Source organism: Brienomyrus brachyistius, chromosome 3, assembly GCF_023856365.1.
Source record: "Brienomyrus brachyistius isolate T26 chromosome 3, BBRACH_0.4, whole genome shotgun sequence".
Taxonomy (NCBI): Eukaryota; Metazoa; Chordata; class Actinopteri; order Osteoglossiformes; family Mormyridae; genus Brienomyrus; species Brienomyrus brachyistius.
This window is the reverse complement of record NC_064535.1, coordinates 36561439-36576129: the sequence shown is the minus strand read 5'-3', so window position 1 is coordinate 36576129 and position 14691 is coordinate 36561439. Positions and strand designations below refer to the sequence as shown.

The following is a 14691-nucleotide window of genomic DNA, read 5'->3' as shown; positions in this document are numbered from 1 at the left end:
TGGCGATGGGGGCGAACATCGTTAGAGTGCTAATTTGTGGAGGTTTCTTTTGAATGCCAGCTTAATTAACTCTGTAAGATTCAGCCATAATTTAGTCATTATGTGATGAATTTACACTCTAATAACTGTAGCCAGCCTTAGAATTACTCTGTGCCATCTGTAATTTGTGGATAATTCTAGAATAATCACTTAATTGTTTCATTTTAATCTTCCACTGTTTTTTATATGTCTTTTTAATAATTTCTATTGACTCTGTAACAGGTTGTTCGAAAGTAGATTTTCAACATTGTCGTTCACATTATATACATAGACGTTAATGCTTTTTGATTAACTATTATATATTTGTTCATTGCTTTAGATTAGCTCTTAAACATAAGTAAAAATGAATGCCTAAGTAGTTTTTTGTGTTGACCTGTGCAGCATCTGGAGTGTTGGTTCTGCCCTGGACAGGTGTTCGTGCTCCCCCCTCTGTTTTTGCAGGGTTGGTTCAGTCCGGCTCAGGTATTCGTGCTGGATGAGTACTGCTCCCGCTATGGCGTTAGGGGCTGTCACCGGCACCTCTGCTACCTGCGCGACCTGACGGAGTACTGCCAGAGGAGCGTCCTCATTGACCCCACCCTACTGCATTACAGCTTCGCCTTCTGCGGATCCCACATTCACGGAAACAGGTGTTTCGATGGCATGTGGTGTTTGCGGAGACGGGCCCTTGGGAAGTCACACTTGGGCTGTCTGGGGGGGGCAGCAAGAAGCTTTGTATGGCAACTGTTTCTGGGGGGCCTCCCATGCATTCTGAAATATATTGATGGTCAGCCCTACATGCACAAAGCACCAGGTGTCCAGATTAACCTCCGACTGTAACATTGCCTGTAAGCCTAGTGGAGGGGAGGACATGCAGAAGGCGCGGATTTTTACCCTCCTTTGCACCACACAGTCTTACGCTGAATTATACCTGATCGAGTCGCACCTGATCGCACCTGATCGTCCATGGTCCATAGTAAATAGCATACACTGATGGACAGACGTCTGAACGTGGACGTTGTAGGACATTAGCGGGTGTATCGCTTAGTGTAACAGGAGCAGGAGAATGGGCCGCTGTGCCGGCTGGATAATGACCCACTGTCATATCTAACTTATAATCAGTATGCATACAGTAATGCATGTGTGACTGACAGCTACAATATGGAGATACGCCGAATCTCGGATGGATTGATTGGTTGTTTATGGCACTTTGGACACCTGGTGTTTTTAAATGTGCTTTATAAGTAAAGTGATGGAAAGGACACGCCTCAAAAAACCTAAAAACTTTGGGGAATGGAGGTAACTTATTTTTAGAGTATGACTCTGAATATGCTTCACAGATCAGCAAAGCAAAAATCCAGAATGTACGTTTTCATCCTAAAGATGCTGTTTGCCTGTTGCAGAAGCGCCTTTCTCCTGCACGGGAGCCTGACCGCGTGTCAGCGCTGAAATGCGGAGGACGGCGCATCTCGTCTGATGACAAGAAACCCTGTCGTGTTAATTACCTCTAAATAAAAAGTAATATTGTTTCCGTAATTAGGGATTCTGCGTGTGAGTCAGACTCTGCCGTTTCCGAGCAGCGTTTACCGCGAAGGCGTGTTTTAAAAGGCTAATTCTCCTGACACACTGAGAAACGGTGTAACTACACAGTTAATTAAAATTCCCCCTAAAAGGACAAATGAAATTTTTAGTTTGTCAGTTTGATGTGACAAATATGTCGGTCTGTTTTTCACCATATTTCTCTTTATTTTAAGCTCTTTAGTTTAAAAAAAAATAAAAATCATCCTTTTAATTGCGAATATCCGGGTTTTGTTTAGTCAGCTGTCTGGTTTAAGTGATTAAGTTCGGTTTATCGTTTAAACAACACGGAGTACTGGTTAGCATTCGTCGCCTCTGAAAATAAATTATTTAGCGCTCAGATCTTCCCAGGCACGCGGTTTTTATACCGTTTTACCTTGACATCGATTGAAGCGTCGATTTATAGTGTATTCATGAGCACAATCAGCTAGGATGATGAAACATGATTGGACTGCTTTGGATTGGGGGGCCCGATATGATTCAGGGGCCCAAAATCTCCAGTCACACCCCTGGGTTTATGGGAGGGTCAGCCTGTGTGCTGCACTGTAGTCGTTAGTAAGAGGCGGCACACGGACCTATAGGGGATTTACAGGAAGGTTGCTTTGCTTTCTCTGCAAACGGTATTACTGTGGATGGAGAGCTGGCGATGACGGCGAGGCTGGGATAGGGATCCTCTTTGTGGTGACAGCTGTGGTGATGGTGACCATGCAGCCCGCCGCGCTCCCCTGACTGACCCGGGGGGGGGGAATACAGATAGGGCTTCTGCCCCTAAACTCCCAGCCTCGGGTCTATGGCCACGAGTAGCCTAGTCATCGGGTCTCAGCATTCAGTTGGGCAGCGTGACCAAGGGGGCAACATGTAGTACAACTCTCCTGAGCCCGGAACAGGGGGCCTGTGAAGGTGGGGGCACTACACACACACCCCCCCCTCCCCCCTCTTATGCCAGGATGAAAGGAGATGAGAGCCCCGGCCAGCCCCTGCATCTTTGTTGCCGTGGGATTAACAGACGCTTGCTGAAAAGGAGGGAAAACGCTGCGTTTCTCCCTGAACAGGCCGCTTGCACAGCCGGAACAATAAGTGCACAAGCCGTGTTTAAAAAGCAGAGGAGAGGCGCTCTCTCACGATGCGAAACGTGACCGAGGCGGGGGTGAGATTCGCAGGGTCCGGACAGATCCCAGCCAAGGAACAAGACCCACGCAAGCCCCGCTGATGTTTTCCTGATCCCACAACCATTCTGACTCTAATTATTTCTGCAGCCTGTGTGCTTTTTTTCTGTTTGTATCATGTTTTATATCTGCTTTTATATATGAGTTTTCATTTACGGTTGTATGGTAGATAAACAGGCTGGATGGATGGATTGTGTCAATAGTGAGAAACCACAGTAATCCTAACAAAGTTCTCAGAGAAGTTTCTCAATGGAGGATATGCAGGATCTTCAGAAACTGTATTCTGTGGTGCATGACCGTGTGTGAAACATCTTTTCCAGACCAGATGGGCTGGGCACCATCACGCAGGAGGAGAAGGAGCAGTCTGAGGAGGTGCGAAAGCAGCTTCTGACTTTGCTGGAGAACCAGATCATTAACTTCAGGTACGGAGAATGAGCTCCGTGTCTCTCTGACTCGTGGCTTCTGCTGGGGGTGGAGGCTCTGGGCCTGGCTCACGCTGTTTCCATGTTGTTTGGTTTGGTTTCTGAATCTTCATCCACTCTACCCATAATGCACTTTTCTGCTCACTTTTCTTAGCATCTTAGCAGCCCCAGGCTCCACCCCTCTAGGGGCTAAAGGCGACCCTGTAAACCTCTTTATGTTGGCTGACGTCAGACTTTGGGCTGCGGCCTGCATCCTCTGTCATTGAGGGCCAGCAGTCTATGCCTATTTTCAGGTATTCGGGGTGCTCCTGTAGCTCAGTGTGTAGCTCATTGTTAACCCTTCCCCCTACTGCTAATCACCTTTGGTAAAATATAAATCTGTTGGTTATAGGCTGGGAGGTGGTCCAGGCAGGACTGGCACTCTCTGTTGGACACCCAAGTGGCAGGTTTTGGTCTTTCCTAACGCTATGGAAGTATGTATTATTTTGTGTGTTTTGTCCTGGACTGTTCTTGTTCCAGCAAAAACCCCAGTCTTTGGTGCCTGGGATAGACTACAGCCCCTCATGAACCTAACCATTGATGGATGTATGGATTGTTCTCATCCCTGTAGTCACATGTGTACAGGATTCCACTCTTTTCAAAAGCCATTCAGTAAAGCCATTGTTGTTTCTGCGCAGAAAAAGATAATGGGAATCGCTGTTCTCCACAGTGACCACGCCTTCATTTTCTCACTTTTTTTCTGCTGTGTGCAGGTCCATCATTTTGACATCCTCAAGTGCCCCAACTTTGTGTATTTAATTTCCATTTTTTTTAGGGGTGGGAAATAGAGGTGGATGTGAAAAAACCTGCATGTTCTTGTGTGTACGCAGGTACTGCTTTCCATTTGGGCGGCCAGAGGGGGCGCTCAAAGCCACATTGTCTCTGCTGGAGAGGGTATGTCAGGTTTATTATGGATATGTGGACTGGGTTCTGTGCGAACCAGCACGAGAATTTCCAGATAATTCTCTCATTTGCGGAGCTCCTCTCTCGTTACACAGCCCTGTAGTAACGACTATCTGAAATCAAACAACCCCTCTTACCTTCAGAACTCAGGCTGATGAATCCAGGCGCTCAAAGTCACTACTGAGCTATGGAAATGTGGTGCTTTTTTGGTCAGTTTATTTGTGGTCACAGAGCTCGGAGCTGTCAAAAATGTTTCAGACCCACTAAGTTTGAGGGTTTGAACAGATTTTGAACTGATTTGATTTAAACTGAGATTGTCAACATGCATTTAGTTTTGTTACGGTTAAATAACTAGACCTGAGTGTTTTTGACTGTGTCAAACTGTCAGGGACAACATACAAACATTTGTTTAGTGCAGAACTTTCCCATAATGCAACAATGGTTCCCTGTCTTTCCTCATTGCCAACACCCCTCGCAGGTCCTGATGAAGGACATCTCATCACCACCTCCGACAGAGGAACTGAGAGAGCTTGTCCAGAAATGTCTGAGGAAAGCAGCTCAGGTTAATTATTCTCAGCTCACAGACTCCTCACATATCCAAGGTCAGTCCCGTTTGAGGATCTGAGATTTAGAGTCTGGATTGATGAGGGAGCGTCTGATGTGACGAGTCCGGATTGATGAGGGAGCGTCTGATGTGACGAGTCCGGATTGATGAGGGAGTGTCTGAGGTGAGGAGCCCGGATTGATGAGGGAGCGTCTGAGGTGACGAGTCCTGATTAATGAGGAAGCGTCTGAGGTGAAGAGTCTGGATTGATGAGGGAGCGTCTGAGGTGACGAGTCCGGATTGATGAGGGAGTGTCTGAGGTGAGGAGCCCGGATTGATGAGGGAGCGTCTGAGGTGACGAGTCCTGATTAATGAGGAAGCGTCTGAGGTGAAGAGTCCGGATTGATGAGGGAGCGTCTGAGGTGAAGAGTCCGGATTGATGAGGGAGCGTCTGATGTGACGAGTCCGGATTGATGAGGGAGTGTCTGAGGTGAGGAGCCCGGATTGATGAGGGAGCGTCTGAGGTGACGAGTCCTGATTAATGAGGAAGCGTCTGAGGTGAAGAGTCCGGATTGATGAGGGAGCGTCTGATGTGACGAGTCCGGATTGATGAGGGAGTGTCTGAGGTGACGAGTCCGGATTGATGAGGGAACGTCTGAGGTGACGAGTCCTGATTAATGAGGGAGCGACTGAGGTGACGAGTCTGGATTAATGAGGGAGCGTCTGAGGTGACGAGTCCGGATTGATGAGGGAACGTCTGAGGTGACGAGTCCTGATTAATGAGGGAGCGACTGAGGTGACGAGTCTGGATTAATGAGGGAGCGTCTGAGGTGACGAGTCTGGATTAATGAGGGAGCGTATGAGGTGACGAGTCTGGATTAATGAGGGAGCGTATGAGGTGAAGAGTCCGGATTGATGAGGGAGCGTCTGAGGTGACGAGTCCGGATTAGTGGGGGAGCGACTGAGGTGACGAGTCCAGATTGATAAGGGAGCGTATGAGGTGGCGAGTCCGGATTGATGAGGGAGCGTCTGAGGTGACGAGTCCAGATTGATGAGGGAGCGTCTGAGGTGACGAGTCCAGATTGATGAGGGAGCGTATGAGGTGACGAGTCCGGATTGAGGAGGGCGCGTCTGAGGTGACGAGTCCAGATTAGTGGGGGAGCATCTGATGTGACGAGTCTGGATTGATGGGGGAGCGACTGAGGTGACCAGTCCAGATTGGTGAGGGAGCGTCTGAGGTGACGAGTCTGGATTGGTGAGGGATTATGTTGATCACATACCTGTTTCGCTGGCAGTCATGATGAGATCCCCATTGCTGGTGTGTGTGTCTCTCTGCTGGTATTTCACCAGAAGCTCAGGCTTCTCCAGAAAAACGTCTGGAGGCAATCATCAAACTGGCAGGTCTGGGTATCGAAGTCCTGCAACAGATCCATGAGCACCACGTTGAGGTGAGATCAGGCCGTTCGTTTCCACAGCTGTAACCAATAATCTCCCAATTCTTACGAGACTTTCTATGGTTTTGTGTGACAATGTGATGCAATCTCTCATACAAGTTTTTGCATCAATACTAACATGAGCACCGTTTGACTGTGGATATAATGATGATTTTGTGGAAAACAGAATAACCAGACACTTTGTTTGTTTGTTTGTTTGTTTGTCTAAAACTAAGTTCTTAGTACCCTGTTAGTTGATTGTTGCTGGGAACATTTTTATGGGGGATAAACATACTGGGAGAGAATTGAGGGCTTGAGCTCCTCTGTAACCAAATTCTGAGAACTAGAATGTCACATTTCTTAGGACTGTCTGACAGCATCAGACAATAAGCCCAATACACCTGGTGCTAATCTCTTTACAGGATAAATACAGTAATTAGTCTATGAAGTCTATGATACATTGTTCAAATGTCTGAAAGCTAGTCAGATGACTCTCTCTCTCTTTCACGCTGGCCTCCTGCAGGGACGGGAGGTAGGTGTCATCACCAGGATTTTTCCACCATGTCCGCCCGCCCTCTCATTGCTCCAAGCGCAGCTTAGCTGCGACTCATTCACATGTGCGCTCATTGACATGTAAGGCACACCGTGTGAGGGTGTGCAGAATGCCGAACACGCCGTCCACTGGAACGCGGAACTTTTCGTTGAATGCTGTTGCTCAAGACAGATCCGGCGGTTGACAGTTATGTAGCCTTGTCACCATAAATGCTGGGAGGTCAACTGCAGACTAGAGAGGCACCCTTTTGTTACTTAGAATGCAAATGACAGTTTGATGATGGAGAATGGAAGATGACCTGTCAGACCGGAAGGAGGTGTGTAGGATCAAGCAGGGGGCTGAGCTGTAGGGCTGACGAGTTAGCAGCCTTTGTAAATCCAGCTATTTTGCCGCAGCATTAAGCTCATTGAGATACAGATCAAGCTGAAATCCTTTGCCAAAAGACCCTAGAGTATGTTTCCAATTTCAAGAAATTAAATATTATCAATCCATGAATGGATCAGATAATGTCTGACCCTTTGTACCTCACATTCATTCTCGTAATGCGGAAAGTGGTACAATGAAGTTCTCCCTGAAATTATGGCTTTAACAAGGTAGCACAGGGAATAGGAGTTTGTGAAGATGACGATTTCCGATCTTAGTCCTTCAGTGTTTCTCTTAAGATCCATCTATCTTTTTCATTTCGCTTCGCTTTTCTCCTGTGATTCTTTTCACGTTGCGTCTGTTTCGCGTCTCGCTCCTGACGGAGGACTCCCGATTCCGTTTCATCGCCATTCTTGCTGGTTCCTCCAGGCCTTCCCCTGGTGGCCCGACGCCATGGCTGAACACGCTGAGGCCTTCCTGTCCCTGTACACCGCGGACATGGACACCGCCCTGCAGGTGCAGCCCCGCGACTCGTGGGACAGTTTCCCCCTCTTCCAGATGTTCAACAACTTCCTGAGGCCTGAGCGTGAGTGGGTCCTGTGTCCTGCTCATTGTAGAGCAGTAATCTGACGGATAGCTCCACGAGTTAGAGATAACTGCGAGTGTTCTGGTGGACCTAGGTTTGCCAAATCAATTTGTCTGGGGGGCAGCGTGTGTTTCAATGGGTTTAGCCTCTGTGCCTGTGTTCAGAAGGTTGCTGGTTGAAATCCCATGCTCAGTGAAGCAGCAATGTCCTTGTGCAGTGGTGGGTGATTGTGGACTGATGCTATGTGTCTGTGACGGGTTTGTTGTTCTCTTAGCCTATGTTTTTGTGTGTGTGTGTGTGTAGGTGTGGTTATTGGTGTAATATGTTATGAGTCTTATGTGTTTACCCTGCTTGTATTGTCACACCAATGATGTCTGACATGGTTTATTCACTGACAAATAGTTTCCCTATGGGCTCAGTAAAGTAGCTGTCTTGTTGAGTCCTTCAGCAAAGTCCTTAAACGTGCCCTCTGACCCAATGCTTCACTCTATTTGTGTTTCTGTCTTGGGTCATCTTACTGATGTATAGTAACAATCTATATGTCATCCATATTATGGGCCAATCACCTTGTCCTTTCTCTACAGCTCTCCTGTGCAACGGGGTGTTCCACAGGCACCTGCAGGACACATTCCTGCCCTTGGTGGTGCGCTACGTCGACCTGATGGAGGCGTCCATTGCCCAGTTCATCCACCGCAGCTTTGAGCAGGAGTCCTGGCAGTCTGTCAAGTATGGCTCTTCGCTTCCTCTCTGTGCATCACGTGCCCTCTGACCCCAGAAGCCATAGACAAGATGTGATCACCATCTTAGAGAGCATGGAAGGTGCTGAATTTATTTTAACAATATGGTAACAGGTCAGAGAGTTGAGTTGTCGTCCAGGCTGGGCTCTGCAGACCCTGACGATGGCAGAAGGTCGCCTCCAAACACTGGTCTTGCGTTTGACGACTCCTTACAAGGATGTAGTCTATTGTTTCAAGGGGACCAAGGGCACTGCTACATGGGGGCGGAGAGCGCGTCCGAGCATCGGTCTGATCACTGTGAATGCACCGCGGAGCCGTGTTAGGAAATGCGTAACAGGCGAGTGCGTGACTCTGCATGTGGGGTCAGCATTGGCCAATGGGAGAGCATAAACCACAGAGGCTATGCATGAGAAATGCGTAAAACGTGAGCCGTGGTGGATAGTCGAGAGCCGCTGATGGATAGTCGAGAGCCGCTGGTGGATAGTCGAGAGCCGCCAGACTGCGTAGTTTTTGTCGCAATACAAACTACTTTGGAGGTGCTTATGGCAATAGCTTGCTGATTGGTTAACCCTTACAGCCATAGCTTGCTGATTGGTTGACCACAAGCACCAGCACTAACATGGAAGTTACATGGAAGTGCAGAAAATGAGATAGAAATAGTGGAGCAAACATTGATCCATGTGCAATCCTATGTGCAGTATTGCGGGATTATGTTTTTCCTTGTGTCTCCATTTTCCTGCATTGCAAAATATATATATATATATATTGCAACCAATATATTTTTGTCTTCCATCACCGGTGAAACTTGCCAGTGCTTATTAGCAGGATAACGTTGCATCTTTCTTTATTCTCTGGAAAACAAAAGATTGGTTTGTTGGCCAGATTTAATAACAGTCATAAACACGGGTTGTATAAATGTAATATAAATCACAATCAATTCCCCCAATAACTAACTAATTACTAACAAAATAACTCTATTATCCTCTGTCGTTTTATCATGTCAGTGTAGTTCCTAGTCTCCCATGCTTATTTAGCATAAAAGTTCTAGTTCTGTCTTGCAGTGTGAAAGTGACTCAGGAAAGTTCCCGATCGAGATAGTTCCGGAACTTCAGTGTGGAAGCGCCTGTTATGATTCATTTATGGGCTACAGGGCTGTTGTGCTGCAGGACTGAGTTTCCTCAGTGGCTGAGACCCCCGGGACCCCCTCCCAGATATGATTGTTGTTGTTGCTTGTTTTTTTTTTCCTTTTCACTTAATCTCTCGTATTTGGAGTGAGAATCATGCCCCCCATGGAGACAGCGACTCACCAGGCTGCGCATATGGAGTCCCGCTGGGAGCTGCATTATTAGCGGTATCTGCGATGGCCATGTGCCGCTACCCCGTGGGGGGTGAGGGGCCCGCTCAGTCAGGGTGCTGTCGCCCCGCCCCTGCTGTTTTTTCACAGGACGATAACGGACAGCCTGCCCGGCGTGCCCCTGCCCAAAGTTCCCAGCCTGCCTGTCAGCCTCCCCCAGCTGCCTGGCTTCTCTGCACCCTCCTGGATGGGTCCACTGTGTGACAACACGTGTGTACGGCTCCTCCGGGGTGGGGGGCTTCCGTGTCCTGTGTCCCGCTTCCTTGTGTCATTTCTGAGCTCTGGTTCCCAATTAGCAAGTAACTCCTAAACCTAAATGCATTTATATTGTGCAGAAAATGCTTTTAAAATCCGGTTCAAGGGTATTTTTTAAGAAAAAGCTCCATTTTTTCTATCCCCCCTGTGTTTTCACGTGGCACTGGCCTTTAACCACGCTGATGCATTCAGGTGACAAACGTCCTTGGGCACGCCGGAATATTCCGGCGACAGGCCACCCTGTGAAGGGGGGATGGAGTCACAGCTTGGATGCACGTGATGCATGCGTTGCACGCGTCGCCCGCCACAAGGTCCCAAAGCACGGTTCCGTTCTTGAAGACGAGGAGCAACGCTTTTCATTAACACTTCTCCCGAAGGCTGTGAGGACCTCAGGGGACCTGTACCTAATGCTCCCCCCCCCTCCCCCCCAGGCCCTGGAGGGAGAAATCCATCTGGGGGGCAAAGCGCCCTGCCTCGATGTACCGCCCCGTTGACACGTAGGCCTGCCAGTGGGTGGGGGGAGGGGTGCAAACCAATTAGCCAGACGTTTTGAATTGACCCCCCCCCTCCCCCCCCCCCGGTAGCATAAAAGCTCCTTTGTGGGCCAAAACGGAGTCCCGTGAGTCCTTGGGTCTGTTTGGGGATGAGATGACAGCATCTCGGGGTAGCAAACATGTCCCCCTGCTACGTTGCTTGGATCCTGCCGTTCCTCCGCCACTGCCGGCTCACTGCTCCACACCGTGGTCTGCTTGGTGATTATTTTTTTCAGTATGGAATTAACTCTCTGCTTCTGATTTTCCAGCTTGCCGGGGAGTAACGTTCCTGATGTTTTGTAAGTATGCTGGTTTATTTCCTTCTCCAATCTGCTTCCTCCACAGGGCCGAGCTCGCCGTTCTGACTGGTCAGTATGTGTGTGTCGGTGACGCAGGCCAATGTGTCCCACGATGCCTATAACGCCCCCTTGCTCTTATTCCACCGGCATGAACTTTTGAGCCCCGCCCCCCTCGTTAATGCTCGTTAGCGTTCATATGCTTGACGGAGGCCTGCCTGGCACCTAGTCAACACTAGGGTGGCCTAAAGATGCTGCTGTAAATTTGGGGGTTGGGCAATGTGTGGAAAACCCCCCGGGGGGCCCTCTTGGCTTGGTGGCCAAGCGTACATCGGGGATGGGTTTCTCACACCCACATACCAGCCAAACACGACCCGTTTGACGCCCTCCTGTTGATTTCTCCATGCTCCTTTATCGTCTGCGGAAGCACCGTGGGTCCCAGTTTGACCACTGACACATGCAGCTGGAGACACTCCTGTATCTCTGGGCTTTGGGGTGGCTGCTGTTCTATAAATGAGAAGACAGGATTGATTGATTGATTGATTGATTGATTTGGTATATATATGTATCTGGAGCAGAAATGTTTAAATTAGGAATATTTGTTGTCTGCCTTTATATAATTCCTGGTCATGTACACTCCCCTAACCTGATACTGCAGTAAGGTCTATTCTCCATCAAAACTGTTGTCAAAGTGTATTTCTGGTTGTGTGTGATGGATCTCTTGCCAGCAGCGGCTCTGAGGACCTCTTCTGGAAGCTGGATGCCTTGCAGATGTTCGTGCTGGACCTACACTGGCCAGAGCCTGAGTTTGCCCAGCAGTTGGAACACAGGGTCAGACTGATGTCCAGCAACATGGTGGAGGCCTGTGTGAAGAGGTGTGTGGAGCCGTGAGCCGCACGCGGGACTAGCCGGCAGGATGAGGTGCAGGACTAGCCGGCGGTAAGAGGCGCGTGGAGCCGTGGGCCGCGCGCGGGACTAGCCAGCGGGAAGAGGTGTGGGACTAGCCTGTGAGAAGAAGTGCGTTGAGCCACAGGCCACGCGTGACTAGCCGCCGGTAAGAGGTGCGTGGAACTGTGGGCCGCGTGCGGGACTAGCCAGTGTGAAGAGGTTTAATTAACCATTTATTAATTATTACTCATGGCCATGTAATGGATAAATGGATGAATGAATGGGTGAATGGATCGAGGGACTGACAAATAGATGAACTGATGGATGGATGGACAGATGGATGGATGGACGGAAGGATGGATGGATGGATGGACGAACTAATGAGCAGACTGATGGATGGACGAATGGATGGACAGAGGGACAGATGGATGGATGATGAGCAGATGGATGGACGTATGGATGGGTGGATGGAGGGATTTACAGATAGATGATGAACTGATGGATGGATGTTGGATGGATGGACGGACGGATGGACGGACGGATGGATGGAAGGATGGATGGATGGACGGACCAGTGAACAGACTGGCGGATGGACGTATGGATGGACAGAGGGACAGATGGATGGATGATGAACAGATGGATGGACGTATGGATGGGTGGATGGATCAGTCACTACTGGCTTGGCCGCTCCCCATTTCCCAGGCGCCTTTTTTTTTTTGCTGTCTGCGTGTCATCATCTCCCCTCCCACTGCGTGGGCCCCCCTCCACCACCGAAGTGCCTCATGCACCCTTCATGGTGTGTCCCACTGCTTTGGCCTACCCTGGTGAAGTGTGAGGCGCGCACACATGTGGCCAAGACGCCCTTCCGCCGTGGACGTCCGTGGAATGTTCACCAGCTCCCGCCGTGACTTGCGGCGGTGTTTATTCGCGGGGCTGCTGCCTTCGCCACCGAGCCGCGCTTGCAAGGAGGCGAGACGGTCTGTTTTTAATTGGTCTCTGGAGGAGTCCCATTTCCAGAGGCCTTTTTGTCCTTCCCGGCAGAACAAAAGCGGCTTTCGACGCCAAGATGCAGAAGGCCAGCAAGTCGCCGGACTTCCGGGTGTGCCTGCCCATCTGCGGCATGTTCAACGCCCTGCTGCACGCCAAGAAACACTGCTTCAAGCTTTGCCTGCTGGACGCAGGCCAGGAGGTAGGCCTATGGCCTGGGGACGAGTTGAGGGGGCGGGGAAGACCCCGGGGCCGGCGAGCCTGTCCCAGCAGAGTGGAGGCCCGGGCCGAGCAGGCGCTCGCTTCTCCAGCCTGAAATGCTTGCCAGCCTCGTCTGTGGCTGGGAGAGGAGGGAGATACAGACATAGGAAGATGCAGCCGGCAGAGCCAAACCCGCTCAAACCGCGACTGTCTGAGGCACATTTCACATTTATTTGTCTGGCAGAGGCTGGTGAGGTACTAGTCTGCCAGCCATGGGATTTGAAATTGCCGGCAAGGGCACAGATCCTTAACCTACTGACCACCCATGTCATCAGCAGGATCCCCACCCCAGGTCACATGACTTGGGGTGCTTCTCAATACCAAGAATGCAAAGATCATACTCGTGGTTTTGGCAAGACCGCTCTTGTTAACTTGCCTCCCAAAAATGAACTTGGGGGTGCAGTGAATCATGGGATTGGGCTCGTTTGGCTAGAATGCAGCCCATATATCCTTGATATTTCGGGGGGGGGGGGGGGGGGGGAGTGAGAGCGACATCCGGGGATTTTTAGCATCCTCCATACTTCTGTTCTTCGTATTGGAGCTAGTATTCGGCAATGGACGTAAAAGGACGTAAAACGGGTACACAAGAACACAAGTACAGTCAAGTACGCATATTGAGAAACACCCTTTGAGTTTCACCTGCAGGCTGTCCACTCATTGGCCAATGCCCTTTTCAAGATAACCAATCAAACTGGATTCTGTGAGCTTCTGTGAATACTTTTGACCCAGTGACAATAAGCCATTTAACCTCAGTCACTAATATCTGTGAGCAAGAACAGTCTAGCAGATTAGCTGCTCTATTAGATGATGACACCCCTGTGTACAAAATAATTTGATACGAGGTGTTGGAATAGAGACAGCCTACTTTTGAACTGGGAGTTGTAAGGTACATGTCGTCCTCCTTTATAAGGCCTCTCGACAGTTTATTCAGCATCAAGCGAATGAAAAATGTTTTTAATACGTGCTGCCGGTGATTATAGCCAGATGCATAATATTATGCACGCGCAGTGTCATGTACAAATTTCTAGGACCCCTGTAAAATCAAACAGTGGAAAGATTTTGTCTGTTGCTTAAAATGAGAATTAAAAGCAGGGACCGAAGTGTTAATTGGGGTAAAACATCTGCGAGGTTTGGTGTTTATGCTCTTGGTATGAAATAAGCTGCCATTTCATGTTCGGGGAGAAAGGCTTCAGGAGAATCTGGAAGGGGAACCTTGCCCTTGTACTTCAGGCCCCTGACAAAGGGCATTGTTGGCCAGGACAGGCCCCGCCCCTCCATCCCACCATTGCGGGCAGAAGATGCTCCTGCCACATCTCTGCACGGCGAGATTTAAATAAACGATGAATACGAGTTAGCGGACGTGAAATGGCGGGTTAATTGAATCTAGTGCCGGCCTTTGGGTCCCCCAGCTGGACCTGCTCTTTGGAAAAACACAAGACTCTCTTAATTGTGGGAAACACAAAAAGTATCCTTCGAATTCCTTCTCCTTAAATGAGAGCAGGAACTCCATTCAGGCGCATAATAGACTTATTAGCTGCTTAACTCAGCCGAGAACATGGGAAGATTTTCTCCACTGTGTGTGTGTGTGTGTGTGTGTCCACAGTAATGAAAACCTGTTATTTTCACATTGTGGGTACCACTTTTTTGGTCCCTACAAAGGGAAACTTGAGGGAAAAAATCTGAAACTAAAATGTGTGTCTATTTTTCTGGAGGTGTAAATACTGCAGGAGGGTGGCCAGGTTGACTGGGACTTCATAATGTTTCATTAGCCAGTT

At 49.2% G+C, this 14691-nt stretch overlaps 1 protein-coding gene across 3 annotated transcripts in view; it reads left to right on the top strand.

The window, feature by feature from the left end:
- Positions 1 to 14691, top strand: part of LOC125739104 (calcium-dependent secretion activator 2-like) — a 74613-nt gene that overhangs the window by 51620 nt on the left and 8302 nt on the right. For 2 of the 3 annotated variants that reach the window (XM_049008861.1, XM_049008858.1), the window contains 11 exons: positions 481 to 668; positions 3083 to 3184; positions 4054 to 4117; positions 4605 to 4728; positions 6021 to 6118; positions 7449 to 7605; positions 8190 to 8331; positions 9787 to 9906; positions 10754 to 10783; positions 11509 to 11655; positions 12710 to 12857. In XM_049008861.1, the coding sequence (XP_048864818.1) occupies positions 481 to 668; positions 3083 to 3184; positions 4054 to 4117; positions 4605 to 4728; positions 6021 to 6118; positions 7449 to 7605; positions 8190 to 8331; positions 9787 to 9906; positions 10754 to 10783; positions 11509 to 11655; positions 12710 to 12857 (1320 nt within the window). The remainder of the gene's footprint in view (positions 1 to 480; positions 669 to 3082; positions 3185 to 4053; positions 4118 to 4604; positions 4729 to 6020; positions 6119 to 7448; positions 7606 to 8189; positions 8332 to 9786; positions 9907 to 10753; positions 10784 to 11508; positions 11656 to 12709; positions 12858 to 14691) is intronic. The other variant, XM_049008859.1, reaches the window with a different exon arrangement.